Source organism: Rattus rattus, chromosome 3, assembly GCF_011064425.1.
Source record: "Rattus rattus isolate New Zealand chromosome 3, Rrattus_CSIRO_v1, whole genome shotgun sequence".
NCBI classification, from domain to species: domain Eukaryota; kingdom Metazoa; phylum Chordata; class Mammalia; order Rodentia; family Muridae; genus Rattus; species Rattus rattus.
Window position 1 is genome coordinate 181,693,280 of NC_046156.1, and position 17,279 is coordinate 181,710,558.

General features: G+C 39.7%; 1 protein-coding gene across 1 annotated transcript in view; it reads left to right on the forward strand.

Annotated features, from left to right (window-relative positions):
* The window catches only part of Itga1 (integrin subunit alpha 1), a 144,735-nt gene that overhangs the window by 73,129 nt on the left and 54,327 nt on the right, over positions 1–17,279 (forward strand). Inside the window, exons 4-7 of the mRNA XM_032898864.1 lie at positions 1,472–1,560; positions 1,676–1,787; positions 2,596–2,723; positions 15,700–15,848. Coding sequence (XP_032754755.1) covers positions 1,472–1,560; positions 1,676–1,787; positions 2,596–2,723; positions 15,700–15,848 — 478 coding nt within the window. The remainder of the gene's footprint in view (positions 1–1,471; positions 1,561–1,675; positions 1,788–2,595; positions 2,724–15,699; positions 15,849–17,279) is intronic.

Below are 17,279 nucleotides of genomic sequence, written 5' to 3' on the forward strand. Positions count from 1 at the left end.
ATAGGACCAATTTTGGGTTGTAAGTGTTGTAGATGGGTTGGTGTCACCATCCCTCTGCTGGGGGTCCTATCTGACTACTGGAGATGATCTCTTCAGGTTAGTAGGAAACATTTTCAATATCCTCTCATTGTCATAGCAATGCTGATTCTGGGCAACCCTCACGAAAAGTTTCCAATCCAGATCTTTTGATACCAATGTACACAGTAGCCCAGTTCAAGATCCTTTGACTCATAACGCTTTGTCAGGGCTTGTTTTAATATTACAATCCCTTTGCACACATGTCATGTTTTTCTGGTTTTGTGTTTTTATGGATTTCTCTGTCTGTGAATGTGTGTGCCTCTGAACCTATGTGTTTCTTGGATCTTCTCTTTGGCTTGACTTGATTGTTTTTGTTTTATCTTATCTTATTTTATTTTTATTATCATTCTTTAGATGCCTATTTGCTTTCTAATGAGAGAAAGAAAAGGTGTGGATTTGCATGGGAGAAGAAACAGGGAGCAGCTGGGAGGGGCTGGGCAGGGTGAAACCACAAACAGAACACATTGTTTGAAAAAAAAATCTATTTTCAATATAAAAGAAATAGAAAAAATAATGGTTCCAAGCAAGGCTGACCAAATCCTTGATCAGAACCCAGTTCTCAGATCAGGAAGTGAAACAGATCATCCAGACAGCTGTGCCATCCCTGACTGTAAGTCTGTGGGCGAGCACACATGCAGTCATGGACAGTGCTCAGAGTCTTTCTTGAACTCAGTTGTGCCCCTTTCAAATATTTATGCATTCCACTGTAAGCAGAATTTAAAAGTCTTCCCTTTTCTTGTCAAGTCTTTCCTTTTGAACGTGAATGATTAAGCAGTGTTCTCTGCCAGTTTGGTCAGGTCGGAATGCTAAGGCCCCACCGTTCCTGTTTGGACCGTCTCATGGTCTCCATTCCCTGTATTCCCTTCGTCCAAACTTCCTGGACACTTCTCTCATCCTGATCCAGCTTCCTTTGCAGCTCTCCTGACGTCCCTATGATTTTCAAAGTCAAGATAAAAACATTTTCATTTGCCTTTTCTGTTCTATGCGTAGTTCATTTTCCTTCTAGAAGTTCAAGTTTGCCTTTGCTTGTTTATAACAAAGAACACCAATTATCGCTATACTCTTATGAAACTAAATATTGCATTTGTTTTAATTAACCAAAACGTGTGAAAACCAATCCCTCATCCTCGTTGCCCAGCTAGCTCTGCATTCTTTCAAAGTGCAGCCAAACTATTTGAAACAGTGATACAGACAAAGTCTCTGGGACATCGGCCAGCATTTCAGCCATAACTTGTTCATTACATTTCTCAGTACCAGGAAGTCTATTTAGTCGAACCAGAACAAGAATGTGCTGAGATGAGCCAAGCAAATAGAATGTTTTAATGAGGAGACACTTAACTTCATATTATGAAACGTATTTTCACACTCATGAAATCTCGTTCTACTTTTGTAGTTAACACATCGATCCCCAATGTCACAGAAATAAAGGAAAACATGACATTTGGATCAACTTTAGTCACCAACCCGAATGGAGGATTTCTGGTGAGAAAAAAAAACAACAGTAATATAGGTCATAAAAATGGGATGTGGTCATTTATGTCTTGAACCCTGCTGTACAATGTTCAGGTTTAAAGATTTGCACTTTTTAATTTTAAAGGCATGTGGGCCCTTGTATGCCTATAGATGTGGACATTTGCATTATACAACTGGAATATGTTCTGATGTCAGCCCTACATTTCAAGTCGTGAACTCCTTTGCCCCTGTACGAGGTACGTATTTTATACAATGTCCGTGCATGTTTGGAACCATAAGCATTGAGTAAGCTACATGTATATACAGCTACGTGTATACACAGGAGAACACCGAGAGGCTTTCCTGATTTGTCATCCACCAGCATTACCCACTTAGGCAAACGTTTGTTTTGTCAGTATACAACCTACTTTTGGAATTGATATTAGTGTAAATGACCTTGAGGATTAGGTTTAAACTGCATAGCTAATCCTATCCTGCTGACTGTGTTTAAACATGGAATCTCTTTGAGGAGAATAACTTCCTTTGAGATGTACAGAATGAAAACAGTATGTCAAACCCATGATGAGAAAATTCCCAAATGGTGTGTGTGCGTGCGTGTGTGTGTGTGTGTGTGTGTGTGTGTGTGTGTGCAAAATTAAAGTAGAAGCCAGGCTGTGGTGGTGCACACCTTTAATTGCAGTAGTTGGGAGGCAGAGCTAAGCCAGTCACTGAGTTCAAGGCCAGCCTGGTCCACAGAGGGAGTTCCAGGACAGTCAGGGCTGCACAGAGAACCCCTGTCTCAGGGGGTGAGAAGAGGGGGGAGAAAAGAAAGGAGGGAGAGAAAGGGAGTGGGGAGCTAGGTAGGTAGGTTTTTCTGTGGCACAAACTCCAACTGACTGTAACCAAATACAAATTTTCTTCACTTAAGTTTTTCTAAACCATAATATAAAACAGTGGGTGCACGGAGTGAGTCTTTTAAGGTGGGTTCCTTGCAGCCGGGAAGATGCTTCCCCCGCTCCTAAGACGGTAGATGTCCGACTCGCACACTTCTTTCTTCTGTTGCAGAATGCAGCACCCAGCTGGACATAGTCATCGTCCTGGATGGCTCCAACAGCATCTACCCCTGGGAAAGTGTCATCGCCTTTTTAAACGACCTTCTTAAGAGGATGGATATTGGCCCTAAGCAGACACAGGTGTGTGACTTCCTGTTCTCATTCCCATTTTCTAAAGAATATATAATGCATAGTATTGACTGGGCAAGCGTTTGAATAGCTCCCTTAAGCTAGATGTATGTGCTGTTTTTCCTTATGATTTAATTGGAATAAAATGATTTTTTTTAGCTGGGTGTCCTGGCATATGCCTTTCTTCAGACACAGCACTTGGGAGGTAGAGGCTGGTTTATCTCTGTGAGTTCAAGGCCAACTTAGTCTGCATTGCCAGTTCCAGGACAGCCGGAACTACACAGTACACTCAGTGTAAAAAAAAACCTAAGCGATCTTATTTTTTTAAAAAGACAAAGATGCTCACATTTTAGATAAAATGATATGAAAACTCCATATCGAGACCTACTAGAGAGATGAGGTTATAAATATCTCACTGGGATGGCTTGAAATCAGTAAAAGAAAACAGGTTTTTACCTAGTACAAAATGTATAATTTCCTAAATGCAACTTTTAGCATGTAATTAATCTTCTCAAGTCTTGTGACTAGGAACAAATATATGAATATATATGATATATGAACAAATTTGTATTATATTACTGTATTATTATAGTACTATTATATATGTATGCTATATATCATGTATGTGTTTAAGTTATAAATTATAGCTGGTATATATACTAAATAGTATATATATGATATATACACTACATACTATATATACTATATTCTCTAGTATATATATACTACATATATCATAAATACAGTACATATAATATATAACTATATGCACTATTATATATATATACATAAAATTAGATTCAGGGATAGATAGCAATTATATGCTTTTGCATTCAATGTACACGGTTACAGTTTTTTATGGTTTTCCCTGTTAGAACTGTCATTTATTTGTCTTAGCATTCCCAGCAGAACTAGCCTGCTTGTACACCACAGGAAATTCAGCTTGCCAGGATGGGCTTAATGGAGCTGTGAGTCTTTCTTGGATGGAACAATGGCACTATTTAGCAGAAAGGACTAGATACTACAAGTTAATGGGAAATGAACTCTCTGTGAAGCCAAGAATAGAGTCAAACCCACTTAGTTCCATGACACAGATATTTCCTTCTACAACATTGTAACCATCGTCACTTGTAGTGTCTGCTAGTTTTACCCAATACAACCTGTTTCCTAAAGAGAGAAACTGAGGAGGGTGTGGTACTATGTGACTAGACTCAGGAGCTGAGACAAAACTCACTGTGACATCATGAGAACCTGGGCTACGCACATCAAGTTCCAGTCTAATCTGTGCTACACAGAGAGTCATTGTCTCAAAGAAGTAATCTAGCTTGCAAAAGTAAGTTAGAGAAACTGACTATATTTCTAAATCTGCACATCACATTTCACTTATACCATGCCTGGGGCAGCGCAACCACACTCACTCAGTATTTATTCAGAGTCCCTGGTGAATGTGTGCTCTGTGGCAGCTCGGGGTGAGGACTTGGTTCATATTGAGAACTGAACTGTGCCTGTTGCTTCAGTGGACTTCTCTCTGGTACAGCTTTCCTTTACATACACCTTGTGGAATTCCTGCTTCGGAATGCCTGAGGTGCTTGGACTATATCCAAAACCCGCAGAATCAAACTTTCAGAAGGTGTTATGGGAGCACTGAATCTCTTATGATTCTTAAGTATATTAAAGTTTGGGAACCCCCATTGCTCTGTGTGTATACTGATGTGCACATGTCCATACTTGACACTTATTCTGGATAACAGTCAACTCCAGAGAAAGCGGTGGTTCAACCTACCATCACCAGTCTACAATTAGCTGAAATAATGAACCTTAGTCAATGTTATGAACAAATGTGTACACCATAATTTTTGCTGTATTTTTCTCTGCTGGTGGATATTCAATGGGATTCCTTTGCAAGTGGCATTTTTAATGTTCTCCAAAGCATTTTAATTTAGTCTTGGTTGTTTCTACTGTCTTCCAATGCTGATTTAAGATATATCAATGACTAGTTTCATAAATACCTTTCTAAAAGTAAAGGGGTTTGGAAGGTCACATTCAGCCAACATTTGCTAAATATCTGATAACACATTAAGTATGACATGTTTAAATTCTTAAAAATTTGACTTCCTTTCAGTGGATTCAGAAAATAGTTCATTCACATAAGACTCGGAAAATGTTTCCTCTTCAAAGATAGGAACTGAAAAGCATGATAAAATCTCACATGTTCTCAAGCAAATCTTTTTAAACACAGAAATTTGTTTTGACAACCATTCGTTTTCTGACTGATTACCAAGGGAATTTAAAGAAATTTGATTTGGGGGTTGCTTTGCTTTTGTTGTGATTAAAGCATTCAATTCTTAGTGACTTGCAGAATTAACTTCTACAATTCCTCCTTTGTTTTCTTATCCTTTTTTTTACCTCCATTCCTGAGAAAAACAAAAATAAAATAGGTTGTGTAAGAGATTTACAGAAGTTGGAAATCTGTGTAGCTAAGAGCAAGCAACTAAGAATCCTTAGACATCTTACATTTATCAAAGACATAACTGGATTAAGAATGGACTGAAGGAACTAAGGAGATCGCCCAATGGGTAAAGTGCCTGTCCCTCAGGCCTGACTATTCAAATTCAGATCCACATTACCTGTGCAAACACTGTGTGTTGTGGCACATGCCTGTAATCTCAATCGTCAGATTGGATGGATGGAGACAAGAACATTCCTTAGAGTTCATTCATTAGCCAACCTAGCCAGTGTTGATGTTTCACATTGAATGAGAGATGCTGTCTCAAAAGACAAGACAGAGAGCAATCTAGGAAGACACTTGATGTCAATATCTGCCCTCCACGTGTGTGTGTGTGTGGGGGGTCCATATCTATGATGAGCACCCTCCATCTCATGTGCACACAACTGCATAAATACGTGCATATGCCACATGCAATGCACATACACAAAATAAAATAATGTAATATGAAAATAATGGAGTTTACAGAATCTGTGAAGATTTTCCTATACAGATTCACCTGAGCTCTACAGTGATCTTAACATATGTTCCACCAAGCCCTACAGTGTTTGTGATGTCTGAAAGAGTTGGAACACACAATGAACTAATCCCTCTATAGAAGGATCTATAGAGATAATAATTGTGTTTGTTCTACTGCCAGTAAAGCCAAAGCAGAGGTGTCTGTACTGGGATCTGCCTTTTTTTCTGTGATTTTGTTAGAGTGGAGAATGTATGTGTTTCCCACTGTGATCAATGTTGGTCACCCACAAAGATCCAGCATAAGTTCATGTATCTGCTGAGACAAGCACAAGGCATCTGTCATCGCTAGGGATGGAGATCATGGTTACCTCAGTGTGAAGATGTAGTAAGACAGCTCTTTAAAGGGAATTCTCCAAGGGGCCCACAAAAGCGTAGTAGACAGCTATAAGAACCCAGCTCATGTCCAAGAATAATAGCAGTCAAACAGGAACTTATCTTCTCAACCCAGTGTCTGTTTACCAGAAGTGATGTAAACAACCTAAGTAAAACAAGTGGAAAACCCATTAAGGAGCAGCACTCCACGCCCCTTACTTAACTACAGGCTTCTTATGTCCACTAGTAGAGGCAGGAGAAAGGTCAACCTATGAGTTAAGTTTAGTGTTTTGTCTTAATTTTATTTGACTGTGACAGAACCAAGTCAAAAGTTGCAGCTACTCGATTTGTTTCACCTTTGAACCTGCAAATACAAATACAGTGACTTTGTGCAAAATCTAAATTAAAATATAGCGACTTTGCAAGAAAAAAAAGCAGACATTTTTAAATGAGGAATTAGAAAAGTCCTGAAACATCTTTGTTCATTCAGGGACAACAGAAGTACTTCAGCCTAAGTAAGTTTTAAAGGGGTGATAAGCCATAGAAAGGAAGGTTGCACGATGTTTAGTCTTCTTGGGGCTTTGTTTCTGTAGTGAGTGCAATTGAATTTAGTTCAATAAAGAGGTTAGTGGTACCTTTTTCCTGCAGTTACAGATTCAACATTTAGTAATTTCAAAACAATGAAAGAGACTCAAGATATGAGACATTCCTCAAAATCAACTTATTCCAAAACAAACGAACAAACAAACAAACAAACAAAAAACAAAGGAAACTGGGGGAAGGAAAAGAGGAAAGAAAACAGACCAAAATGCTTGTGCGAATAGCGTAACAATTTGTATACATTAGAGGCATGCATCAAAAATGATGGAAACATCACTTTAACTAGTTCCAATTTCTGCCATGCTTCTGTGTGGCCCCATTAAGACCTTGAAAACATAGTCAAGGGATTTTTGCCAACCAATCATTTACCTAAGGCAGAGTAAAGGCCATAAAATTGCCTTTTCAAAAACCACCCATAAAAACAAACCTGAAATACTTGGAGCTTGCCATAAAAGATATGACAGTATAAACATTATGGAGGCCCTATTGATCCTCAATACCTAAGCATAGCATTGTTTTGAATAATAAATGGGAAGGCTGTAAATATGTCAAATACAAGTCCATTACCCTAAATAAAACCAGTAAATTGTGAGGCTTGATATAAAAGTGAAATATACTAATGGAACAAAGTCTAGATGGTTCCCATCAGGAGCACAGCGTGGCACTAAAGTAGGAAAAATGAAAGAGAGAGATTAATTAAATTTTAGGAATATTATTTATCTTTCTTTTTACTGCACATTTTATGGCCATTTTCCTAGAAGCCTTAAATGTGGCACCTGATTCATCGGTTTTATGTCCCAAATGAAGCCCAAGTGAACCCTGCAGCCACTGCTTTGTCGATCAGTAGAGTTTGTGACTTGGGTATACAGCAGGAGAGGCATCAACCTTGTCTTATCTACTGGTCTCCGTTCTTCCCATTTTCTTCCAACATGCACTCAAACAATGTACAATTCAGACAATTTCCTTACATAAAAGTCTACTTCTTTGCCCTTTAAATAATATACAAGCTCTCCAGGGCCCTTAAAGGCAATCGACACCCTGGCCACAGTCATTCCCAACACATCTTGCCTCCTTAGCAATGGCCACCTCATTCACTCATTGGCCCCGCTCTGCCTGTATATGGTATGCTAGACACTTGACATTCGCTGTCTGGAACATCCTTGTCCACCTAAGCCCTGTATGCTAGGTAGACTTCTTAGGTGTCTTCAAATGTCTCTTCTGTGTGATTTCCTGGGATGGTCTCCCCCACATGTTGCCCCTTTCTCATTCCTATGACATTGCATACCCTCACCCATTGTTTTCATTCGTCTGTAGCATTTCTATTTGTTTGATGGGTCTGTGTCTCCTGGCTGTCTGAGAATTCTTTAATGACAGATTGTGGTTTTGTTCTTTTATCTCTGGGGAGCTGTTCAGGGTTTTATATATCAGCAAGCCATTCATGTTTTGTTTTTTTTTTGTTTTTTTTTGTTTTTTTTGTTAAATTAGAATTCTGGTGGTTTCTTCCATAGTAAAAACAAACCAAAACAAAACTCAAAACATTATTGTAGTAACTTTTTTTTAATGCTGCTTTATGAAGTCGGACTAGACCCTGAGCTAGAAGACACTTGTATGAGACACCCTGCTGGACTTCCAGTGTTTCCGTCTTGCCTAGCAGGTCTTCACATCTCTCCATAGTCTTTGTCCCTTGACCACAAATACAGTACTTGTTGCCATAACTCTGGTCTGCAGTTTCCTGCTCAGATTGACTTCATAACAACCCCTTCCATCAAGCAACAAGCCAGTTAAAGATGCCCCTTCGCTGGGATCTCCATCTTTATCAGTCACCTAATGTTTCTAAGGACTCCTTTTCTTAGGAAATGAGCACATCTGTCTTTGACTCGGTGTTATTTGTGTCCATATCGACAAAAGTTTAAGCCTGGGTGAGCAGTTCCAGAAAGGTTTCTGGTGACAGGCAGACCCAACTGCAGCCTGTTTATCATTCCATCTCTAGCCCAACCTAATTGTGTAAGAAGCACATTGCAGGGTGGGGCATTGGTGGTGTCACTTGATAACAGAGAGCACATATTGGTCAGACAACAAACCTTGAACTGTTGTGATATTAAGCAGTTACCCAGCTTGCTGTAGCAAGGGGGAGTTCAAGGCTTTTCTTTATCATGGAATGATAGTCTTCAAAATTAGTGAATGGTGCCTTTAACTCCTTTGACGTCGGACTAGAGAGATGACTCAGTAGGTAAGAGCGTGTATTGCTCTTCTGGAAACCCAGCTTTGACTCCCAGTATCCACAGTGGCTCACAACCACCTGTCGCTCCCACTCTAGGGGATCTGATGACAATGTCCTCCAAAGGTACAACACACACACACACAAATACACACACACATACATATGATTGTTTTACAAAAGAAAATTCTATTAAATTTAATTGAACTAGCATACTTGGTAACCACTTTCAAGTGTTTTCCTTTCCTCAATTCCCTTGTCATTTTGGAAACACAGACTCTTACATGAGCCTTTATTTCAGGACAGAATAATCAGAGCAACTCTTCTCTCTGTTGCTATAGTGGTATCTTTTCATTCACCTTTCTCTTTCCCTCTAGCTCCAAAGGAATGAAACCATCTGGATAATCCATCCATTCTAGGTCAATAGGTATTTAGGAAGTACTAGCTGATCAAACATTACATTAGGTGTCATAAGCACTAAAGAAAAGATATGGAAATTGTGCTTCTACTCTGAGACAAACAAGCAAAACCAACTAGCAAGTCAGCAATGCGGGAAAACATTGGTTTTTATAGCTGCATACAAATAGATGAAAAGTAAAAAACTATTGTTACACAGCAGTGTTTTCCAGACTATGCCTTATAGCATATTGTGTGTATCTCTCATGAAATTATTCCAGTAAGTAAAATCAAAATCCATCATGACACGTTTCTTCCGATTTGGGATTAACCATATACTTTTTCATATCGAAGACAGAATGTTCCAAAATAATCTGCTTATGAATCTGAAGTGCAACTGAGGACAGAGTTAGGAGATAATTCTCTCTCTCTCTCTCTCTCTCTCTCTCTCTCTCTCTCTCTCTCTCTCTCTCTCTCTCTCTCCCCATCCCTCCTTCCTGTCCTCTCCCTTTCTCACTCTCTCAATTTCTTATAACCATGTGCCTGTTCAAACAAGCTTCGCTCTTTTTTACAACTTAAGCATTTTGTATGCATAAAAGAGACAAGCAGAGATGGTGTAAAGAAACAGATTTCACTTTTTAACTCTGAGTTTTCCAACATTATTTTTAACCATGAAAATTATTTTTTAATTGTACCTATTAACACAGACCAAGATGCTAGAACTTCCTGGGGAGGAGGGACATAAGAGACTATTAATTTTAAAGGATCTACCTTAGAAAATGTTATACATCTTGTAGTTTAGTAGAAAACCACAGCAAATGTCATGTGGAAGAAGCACCCGTGGCTGGCGTTAGACTGCTTTATTCTTTGTATTACTTGCTTGGTTTTTTTTTTTTTCCTCTTGTTTTTGTGCATCTGTTTGGTTTGGGGGACAGGAGTTAATGTAGGCCAGTGTGGCCTTGAACTCACTGCACAGAGGAGAGTGACCTTGAACTCCTAATCCTTGCTCTCCCCCACGCTATGAAGGTGGAGATTACACGGTTATCGAGGTTGTCACCAGGTCTTTTGTTGTACTGAATCAAGAGGGTCAATCACAGGTCCCCCAGTGTGACCCAGGACTCTCCCAGTGATCTCTGAGTGAGTCTGTCCCCCGTGACTGTTTATCAGCCCTGTGTCGTTCCTGAGCCCATTGTTACCACATTCATCTGCTCTTGCGGATACCGCATGCTCTTGCCTTTCTCCATTAAAGAATGTCACATTGAACCCACTTGTTTCTTCCAGCTGTAGTCATCCTTACTTACTCCCCCTCCCAACTTAACAAAAATACCTAGGATATTCCCATGTGAACTCTTTCTTACGGTTCTGTATGTAAATTCTACTCCTGAGCTTCTGTACGTCCGTCCTAATTCAGCTTGAGGGCTTCAGGTTAAGTGTAACCATTGGTTAATTTTTCCTATCTTCAGTTGCCCACGTAGCTTAGATGCCTTTCATTATCCCCTGACTGACGCCTCAGGATCTAGGCTATTTTATTCCTTTCCAAAGCATTTCCTGACCTGCTTTGTAGTTTTTACCTGGCCAGATGCCCCTCCATGAGGTTTTTCACTGTGAAATGGTGAATATGAAGCTTCTTCTTCCTCTCCAGCCCCAGGACCTGTCTTTGTCGCTTAGCTCATTTTATATCTTTAATTTTCATATTCACTTACTTCATGTACATTTTCATATACATCGTGCTAGTATGGACTTGTTTCGTCTGCCCTAAATTAGGAGCTAGTTTTGATCTGAAATCATCTGGATTGAATTGGGTCTCACCAGCACTCAGCGCAGTATTACATGTGTGTATTGTTACTTGAGTCTTTTGATAAAAGTTAACAAACGTCCCCTTCCCAGTGAAGACCCACAGTAGGCTTTATCCTGTCTAGTTTCTAAGGAAATATGCATCTAGCATAAGCCATCGGTCAACACTGACAGTCACCTCCCGCAGGATCTGAGATTCTCCTCGCTTCTCTTCTCGTTTCCCACACTCGGTGAATCACTCTTGCTCTGCCTGTCATTATTTCTTTGCTATCTCAGTTTTCCACATGCTTCTGCGCACGGTTGCAGTCATCTGTTAGGAATGTATGGGGGACAACCATGAGCAAAACAAAGAGGCAGGAAGGGATAAGGGACCGTGAGAAGCTGTGACATCATCCGTGCTCTATACCCTGCCGGCCTCTGGGAACTTCAATGCACTTGTAAAGATAAGACACCCACACAGCACCATTGAGAAGAATGAAGTGTAGACAAGTTCACCTCTGAGTTCTCAGAAGGGGAAGGTCAATGGTCACATGACAGATTATGTTGACAGCTAGGTGAGAAGTGATTTGCAAGGAAGGTAGAGTAGAGTCTTATAGAATGAACAGAGAAACAGAGGGGAAAGAGAGAGACAGACATACATACATACATACATACAGACAGACAGATGTATATGTGGTATTGACTTTAAGGCATTCATAAAGAAGGCCAGACCACTGATGGATGGGAGAGAAACATTTTATTTTATTTTTTATATTTATTATTTATTTATTTACATTTATGCCTTGGTGTTTTGAGACAGGGTTTCTTTATGTAGCCCTTACTGTCCTGAAACTCCCTCTGCAGACAAGACTGACCTCAAACCCATAGAGATCTGCCTGCCTATGCCTCCAGAGTGCTGGGATTAAAGGCGTGTGTCACACTGTTTAGTATTAACTCCCCTTTTTAAAAAAAGGAACCTGGCATTTCAATGAGTGACATTATATTTTATCTCTTTTCTTTTGAAAATGAGGGTTTTCTATGTCAAACCCCATTTTTCAGCTGTGGAGAGCAATTGGGGATTTTGCATGGGGAACGGGTACAATGGCCGAAGTGTTTCAGGTATCCTCTCATTCCTCTCTGGCAGGACTTGAGAGTGAGCACTCTGAAGACATCCACTGCTGTGGCTAAGGTTAAAGGCTCTGATGTCTGGGCTGGGCTTAGGTTGGATTGAGGAAGCACAGACAAGGCCCGAAGTCCAGTTCCCAAGAGATTCTGGGAGGAGGATTCCCATGGTATTGATTATTAGGGAAGTTCTTCCAGTAGAAAACAAGGAAGGATCTGGGGGAGCAAAGTAGAGTAGTGAGGTCCAGGCCTCAGTCTCATCTAAAGGGATGTGGAGCTTGAGCTCAGACACTGGTCTGCTGCTCTCTGCACTTAGATTCTACCTAAAGGAGGAAAAGATGGGTTGGGAGGAAGAAATATCCGTAGAGGTTCCTGTTCTTTACATTTTTAAGGCGAAACAGTTTAGGACCCTAAAGACAGTCAACTGAAAACAGCCTCAGGTAGGGAAGTTAGAAGTCAGGCACCTAGAAAAGGTGAGGGAACTGAATACTCTTAATTTCACTTGTATCTTAACATTTACAATGAAAAAGAGTTCAGAAGTGACACGTGTGTTATGAGATTAACAATAGAAGATAGACAGATGATGAATATATATGTGTATATGTATATAGTCATCTATGTATTGCATATCACATAGAGATACATATACACATAGAGAGATATATGATATATAGATACAAAGATAGATATAGGTAGACAGACACAGAAAAACATGATAGATACAAATATACAGGATAGAGAGAAAATATCTATTTGACAGACAGATTAGGTAGGTAGGTAGGTAGGTAGGTAGATAGATAGATAGATAGATAGATAGATAGATAGATAGATAGATAAAATAGATGATAAATAGAGGATAGAAACATACACACACGCACAGAGAGAGAGAGAGAGAGAGAGAGAGAGAGAGAGAGAAATGGTGGAGAGACAGATAAATGATGAACAAATAAATAAGGATAAAAAATAAAGAACTTACCTCTGATTTCTGTGTATCCTACCTTTTCTATTGCTGTGATAAACACCATAAACAAGGGAATGTATTGAAGAAGAGTGTAATTGGCTTAAGATTCCAAGGAACTAGGAACCCAAACATGACAGCAAGCACAGTTGTGGCAACCAGAGCAGAAGCTGAACCACGAGTGTGAACCCCAGAGAATGAACTAGAAAGGGTGTGAGTCTTTAGCTCTCCAAGCCCGCATCCAGTGACACATTACTTCCAGAAAGGCCACAACTCCTAAATCTTCCCAGCCAATGCCTCCAATCGGGGACTAAGTACTCAAACATCATAGTCTATGGGAGACATTCTCATTCAAACCACCACACCAAGATTTTGGGTTTCCTTAGTTTTTAGTGTGAAGATAATGTGTTCAGATAACCCAACATTCACAGCGGGTTTTTTGAGACACGTAAGCCATGTCGCAAACGTGAAGCACTAACACTTACCTAGCATCCGGCAGCCTTGAATAGTTGCCATGATTTCTGTCCCTTTCCCGGGACTTCTTTTTTAAGCACAGTTGGCAATAAACGCTTTCCCCTGGGAGAGTTAACAGCCCTTGACAAAAATCTGTTGAAATCAATAAATGGGAACAAATTACATCCATTATAAGCAAGTTTAATGACTGTGTGGGTGGGGCTCAAGTGTGAGGCCCCATGTGAGAGTCATAGACATAACTGTAGAGGAAGCCCAATATACAAACCTGTTCACTTTTGTGTAGAAAGATCTAGCACTGAAGAATCACACACAGAGAAGATATATGAATGCAGCTAGAGTTGGAAGTTAGTTAGGTGTGTTAGTGAAAGGGGAAAGATGTTAAATAAACTAGATTTTTGCAAGTAAATGATTACAGTGATCGTGCCATGGAATTTAACCTTAAAATATTAGGTTTATGAAGATACTGCAGTTGTGAGGTCTTGGCGTTGTCAGTCACTGATAACTTAGATGGAGTACAAAATCGAGCAGATGTTTATGGCCAGGGGGGAACCTTTAGGATTGAGACTCAGGAGCTATTACTGCTCTTGAGGATGCTAAAAATCTAAGATAGACCCTTGAGGAGAGGTGTCAACCATGAGCTAGAGAGATTCTCAAGACTCACAAGGTCAAAGGCAGAAGAGAAGGGAGTATTCCAGACTATCACAAGAATGATGGGAGTGGGAGTTTTTACTGTTTTAGATTCCTGACTAATTACCTAAAACTGTGAGAATAAAAGTGAGGTGAGATGTCTTACATTCCCGAACAAATGACGTCATGGAAGTGTGTGTGAGACCAGGTACTTAGGATTAGGTATAATCAATATCTTACTGACAAAAATGTTTCGTTTCCATTTATATCGCGTATTTACAAAGGCAAAAAGTGAAAAGGGTTTATGGATTCTTCTTTCTGAGGTCAATATCCCTCAGAATTGATAATCTGAATCTCTATTGTTATTAGAGAAAGTAATTTTAAATCTAAAAAGTGTAATAAAAACATCTATCATATTTAATAATAAGTCAAAAAAATAACCCAAATTGGAGCCATGGTTTTGTTCTCATTCATTTTTCATCTTTCATGTAACTAGTTGGCTACGTCCTACCCTTTATTCCAATAAAAAATAAAATTCCAATTTAATAACCCATGGTCTTTGGATGTATAGCAGAGAGATTGGGGGAAAATTTTATCCATGGGGAAACAAGGTTATCCTGGACTGGAATAAGCAGAGTTTATGTTCATTCAGATTATAATACATGCCTTACCTCATAATTACATAGATTCTCCACTTCCATTTTTTACCTCATGACTGACTGAACAGCTATAATGGAGAATTAATATATTCTATTTTTTTCAAAATATTGTCAGCTATTTTGTCTGTCCATTCACACATCTGTAGCTCAGTGCCTCCTTTAAATTACTAGAAGCTAGCAGCACATGGTAACTGAAGAATGGGGGGCTCCTAAGAAGGGAGTGTTTTGACATTTCTGAGGCTAGACCTTTTTTTTTTCCCCCCAGAGCTGAGGACCGAACCCAGGGCCTTGCACTTGCTAGGCAAGCACTCTACCACTGAGCTAAATCCCCAACCCCTCTTTCTACCTCTTCATAAGCTTGATTTTGCTTTGTTTTGTTTCCTTCCCTACTGAGATTGAACCCAGGGCCCCCCCAGACATGAAAAAAGCTCTTTACCATTGAGCTATACCCCCAGCCATTAAATTAGTTTTTAAGACTATTTCCCATTTGTTAAATGTGATAATTTGTTACTATACTGTGAATCAGTCATATAAGAAAAGAAAACAAAAGAATGTTAAAATATGGCGGTGTATGCTGTGAGCCCACTGGAATCACTGGGTAACATTTTTTGACTGGAAAGTAGCAGCAGTTCTATTGTTTCTGTTGGGACTGTTCATATTCTCGGAGTGGCCACGGTAGAAGGAGGCCTTTACATAGTGATCACTTCTCACACTTAACCTGAAAAGCTAAAAGGTATTCTACTGGCCCTATATGCTTAAACTCAAGAAAAATGAGCAGGGAATCTTGCTAAGATGTGTGACTCAACAGTGGCTTGCTGTTTCAGGTCGGGATTGTACAGTATGGAGAGAATGTAACCCATGAGTTCAACCTCAATAAGTATTCATCCACAGAAGAGGTCCTTGTCGCAGCAAACAAAATAGGCCGACAGGGAGGCCTCCAAACGATGACAGCCCTTGGAATAGACACAGCCAGGTATGGATTAAAAATCCTATTGGGAAGACTTTAGAGGTGACATTCCTAAAGGACAGACTCTCATGGCAAATTCCTGATCTTTTGGCTCTTGTAACCTTTCTATCTCCTCTTCTGGAATGTTCCTGAGCCTTGGGTACAGGAGGTGTTTTGTAGCTTTATCCATTGATCAGCCCTGAAAACATACATATGAGTAACATTATGCTGAGTAAGCAGGGTTTTTTTTAAGTGTGGGGTGGGGGATGGGAATAACAGGAATTAATGAAAAAAATGGTCATGAATTTGAAAGAGCATTAAGGGGTATATGGGAGGACTTGAAAGGGAAGGGAGAAGTGGTGGATTTATATAATAATCTCAAAAAGAAAAGAGAAAGTAAAAATAAATAATACAAAAGACTGTGCAATATAACAGCCAGCTAGCTTTGCCTTTTGAGGTTTAACTCAATGTTCACCTTGACAATACTCAATATCATATTACTTTTCAAATTCTGTTAAAAAGGCTTGCTACTGGACAATCACTGTGGACAGTAATAGAGTCTCATGGCCCTGCTTGTCTTTCTCTTTCGTTTCAAAGATCTAACTGATAGTGAATCAATTAAAAACCTAACAAAAGTCTCTTCTGTTATGTTGCTACTGACTGATGCTTAATATTCGTTCTTGTATCCATTTGGTTTTTATTTTTAATTTCTAGGCCTTTCAATAAATGGATCAAAATATAGTCCATTGTCTACTCAGTTTATATTTTCTACCATGGTCTTGTATCTCTAGCACTTGGTATAGGATTTTTGTAGCTTTCATATAGTTGTGTGTGTGTGTGTGTGTGTGTGTGTGTGTGTGTGTGTGTGTGTGTGTAAATGCTTGCGTATTCCAGATGACTGGGCTATTGCCCTGGCCCCCATATAAAATTGTTTTGCTTTCTTTTATTTTTTGAAACAGGGTGCCCCTGTGTAGCCCTGGCTGTCCTTGAACTCACTCTCTCTGTTTCCAGTCTCCTTTAGTTTTTATCTCTGGCGCTTCCTTCTGCCATTCTCAAACCCAGGAAAGCTCTCAGCAAACCCTAACTCACAAGCTTCATAAGGGATCTGATTCCTATTACAAATTCTTCTGTTGAGTAGTTTCAACCTCTGGACCCTCAGCTGATTTTGAAAAGCTAATTTGTCATGTTTACACTCCACCTGCCTGTGAATTAATGCCATTTGGAAGCCATCAACATTCATTAATGCTAGGAAAGCCCACGGTTCAAATTTTATGGGAAAACACACACACACACACACACACACACACACACACACACGCACGCACACACACACACGCACACTCACACTCGCACACGCACATGCACACACTCACACACACACGCTCACGCTCGCAGACATGCACACGCACACTCACACATGCAGACACACACACACTCACACACAAACTCACACACACT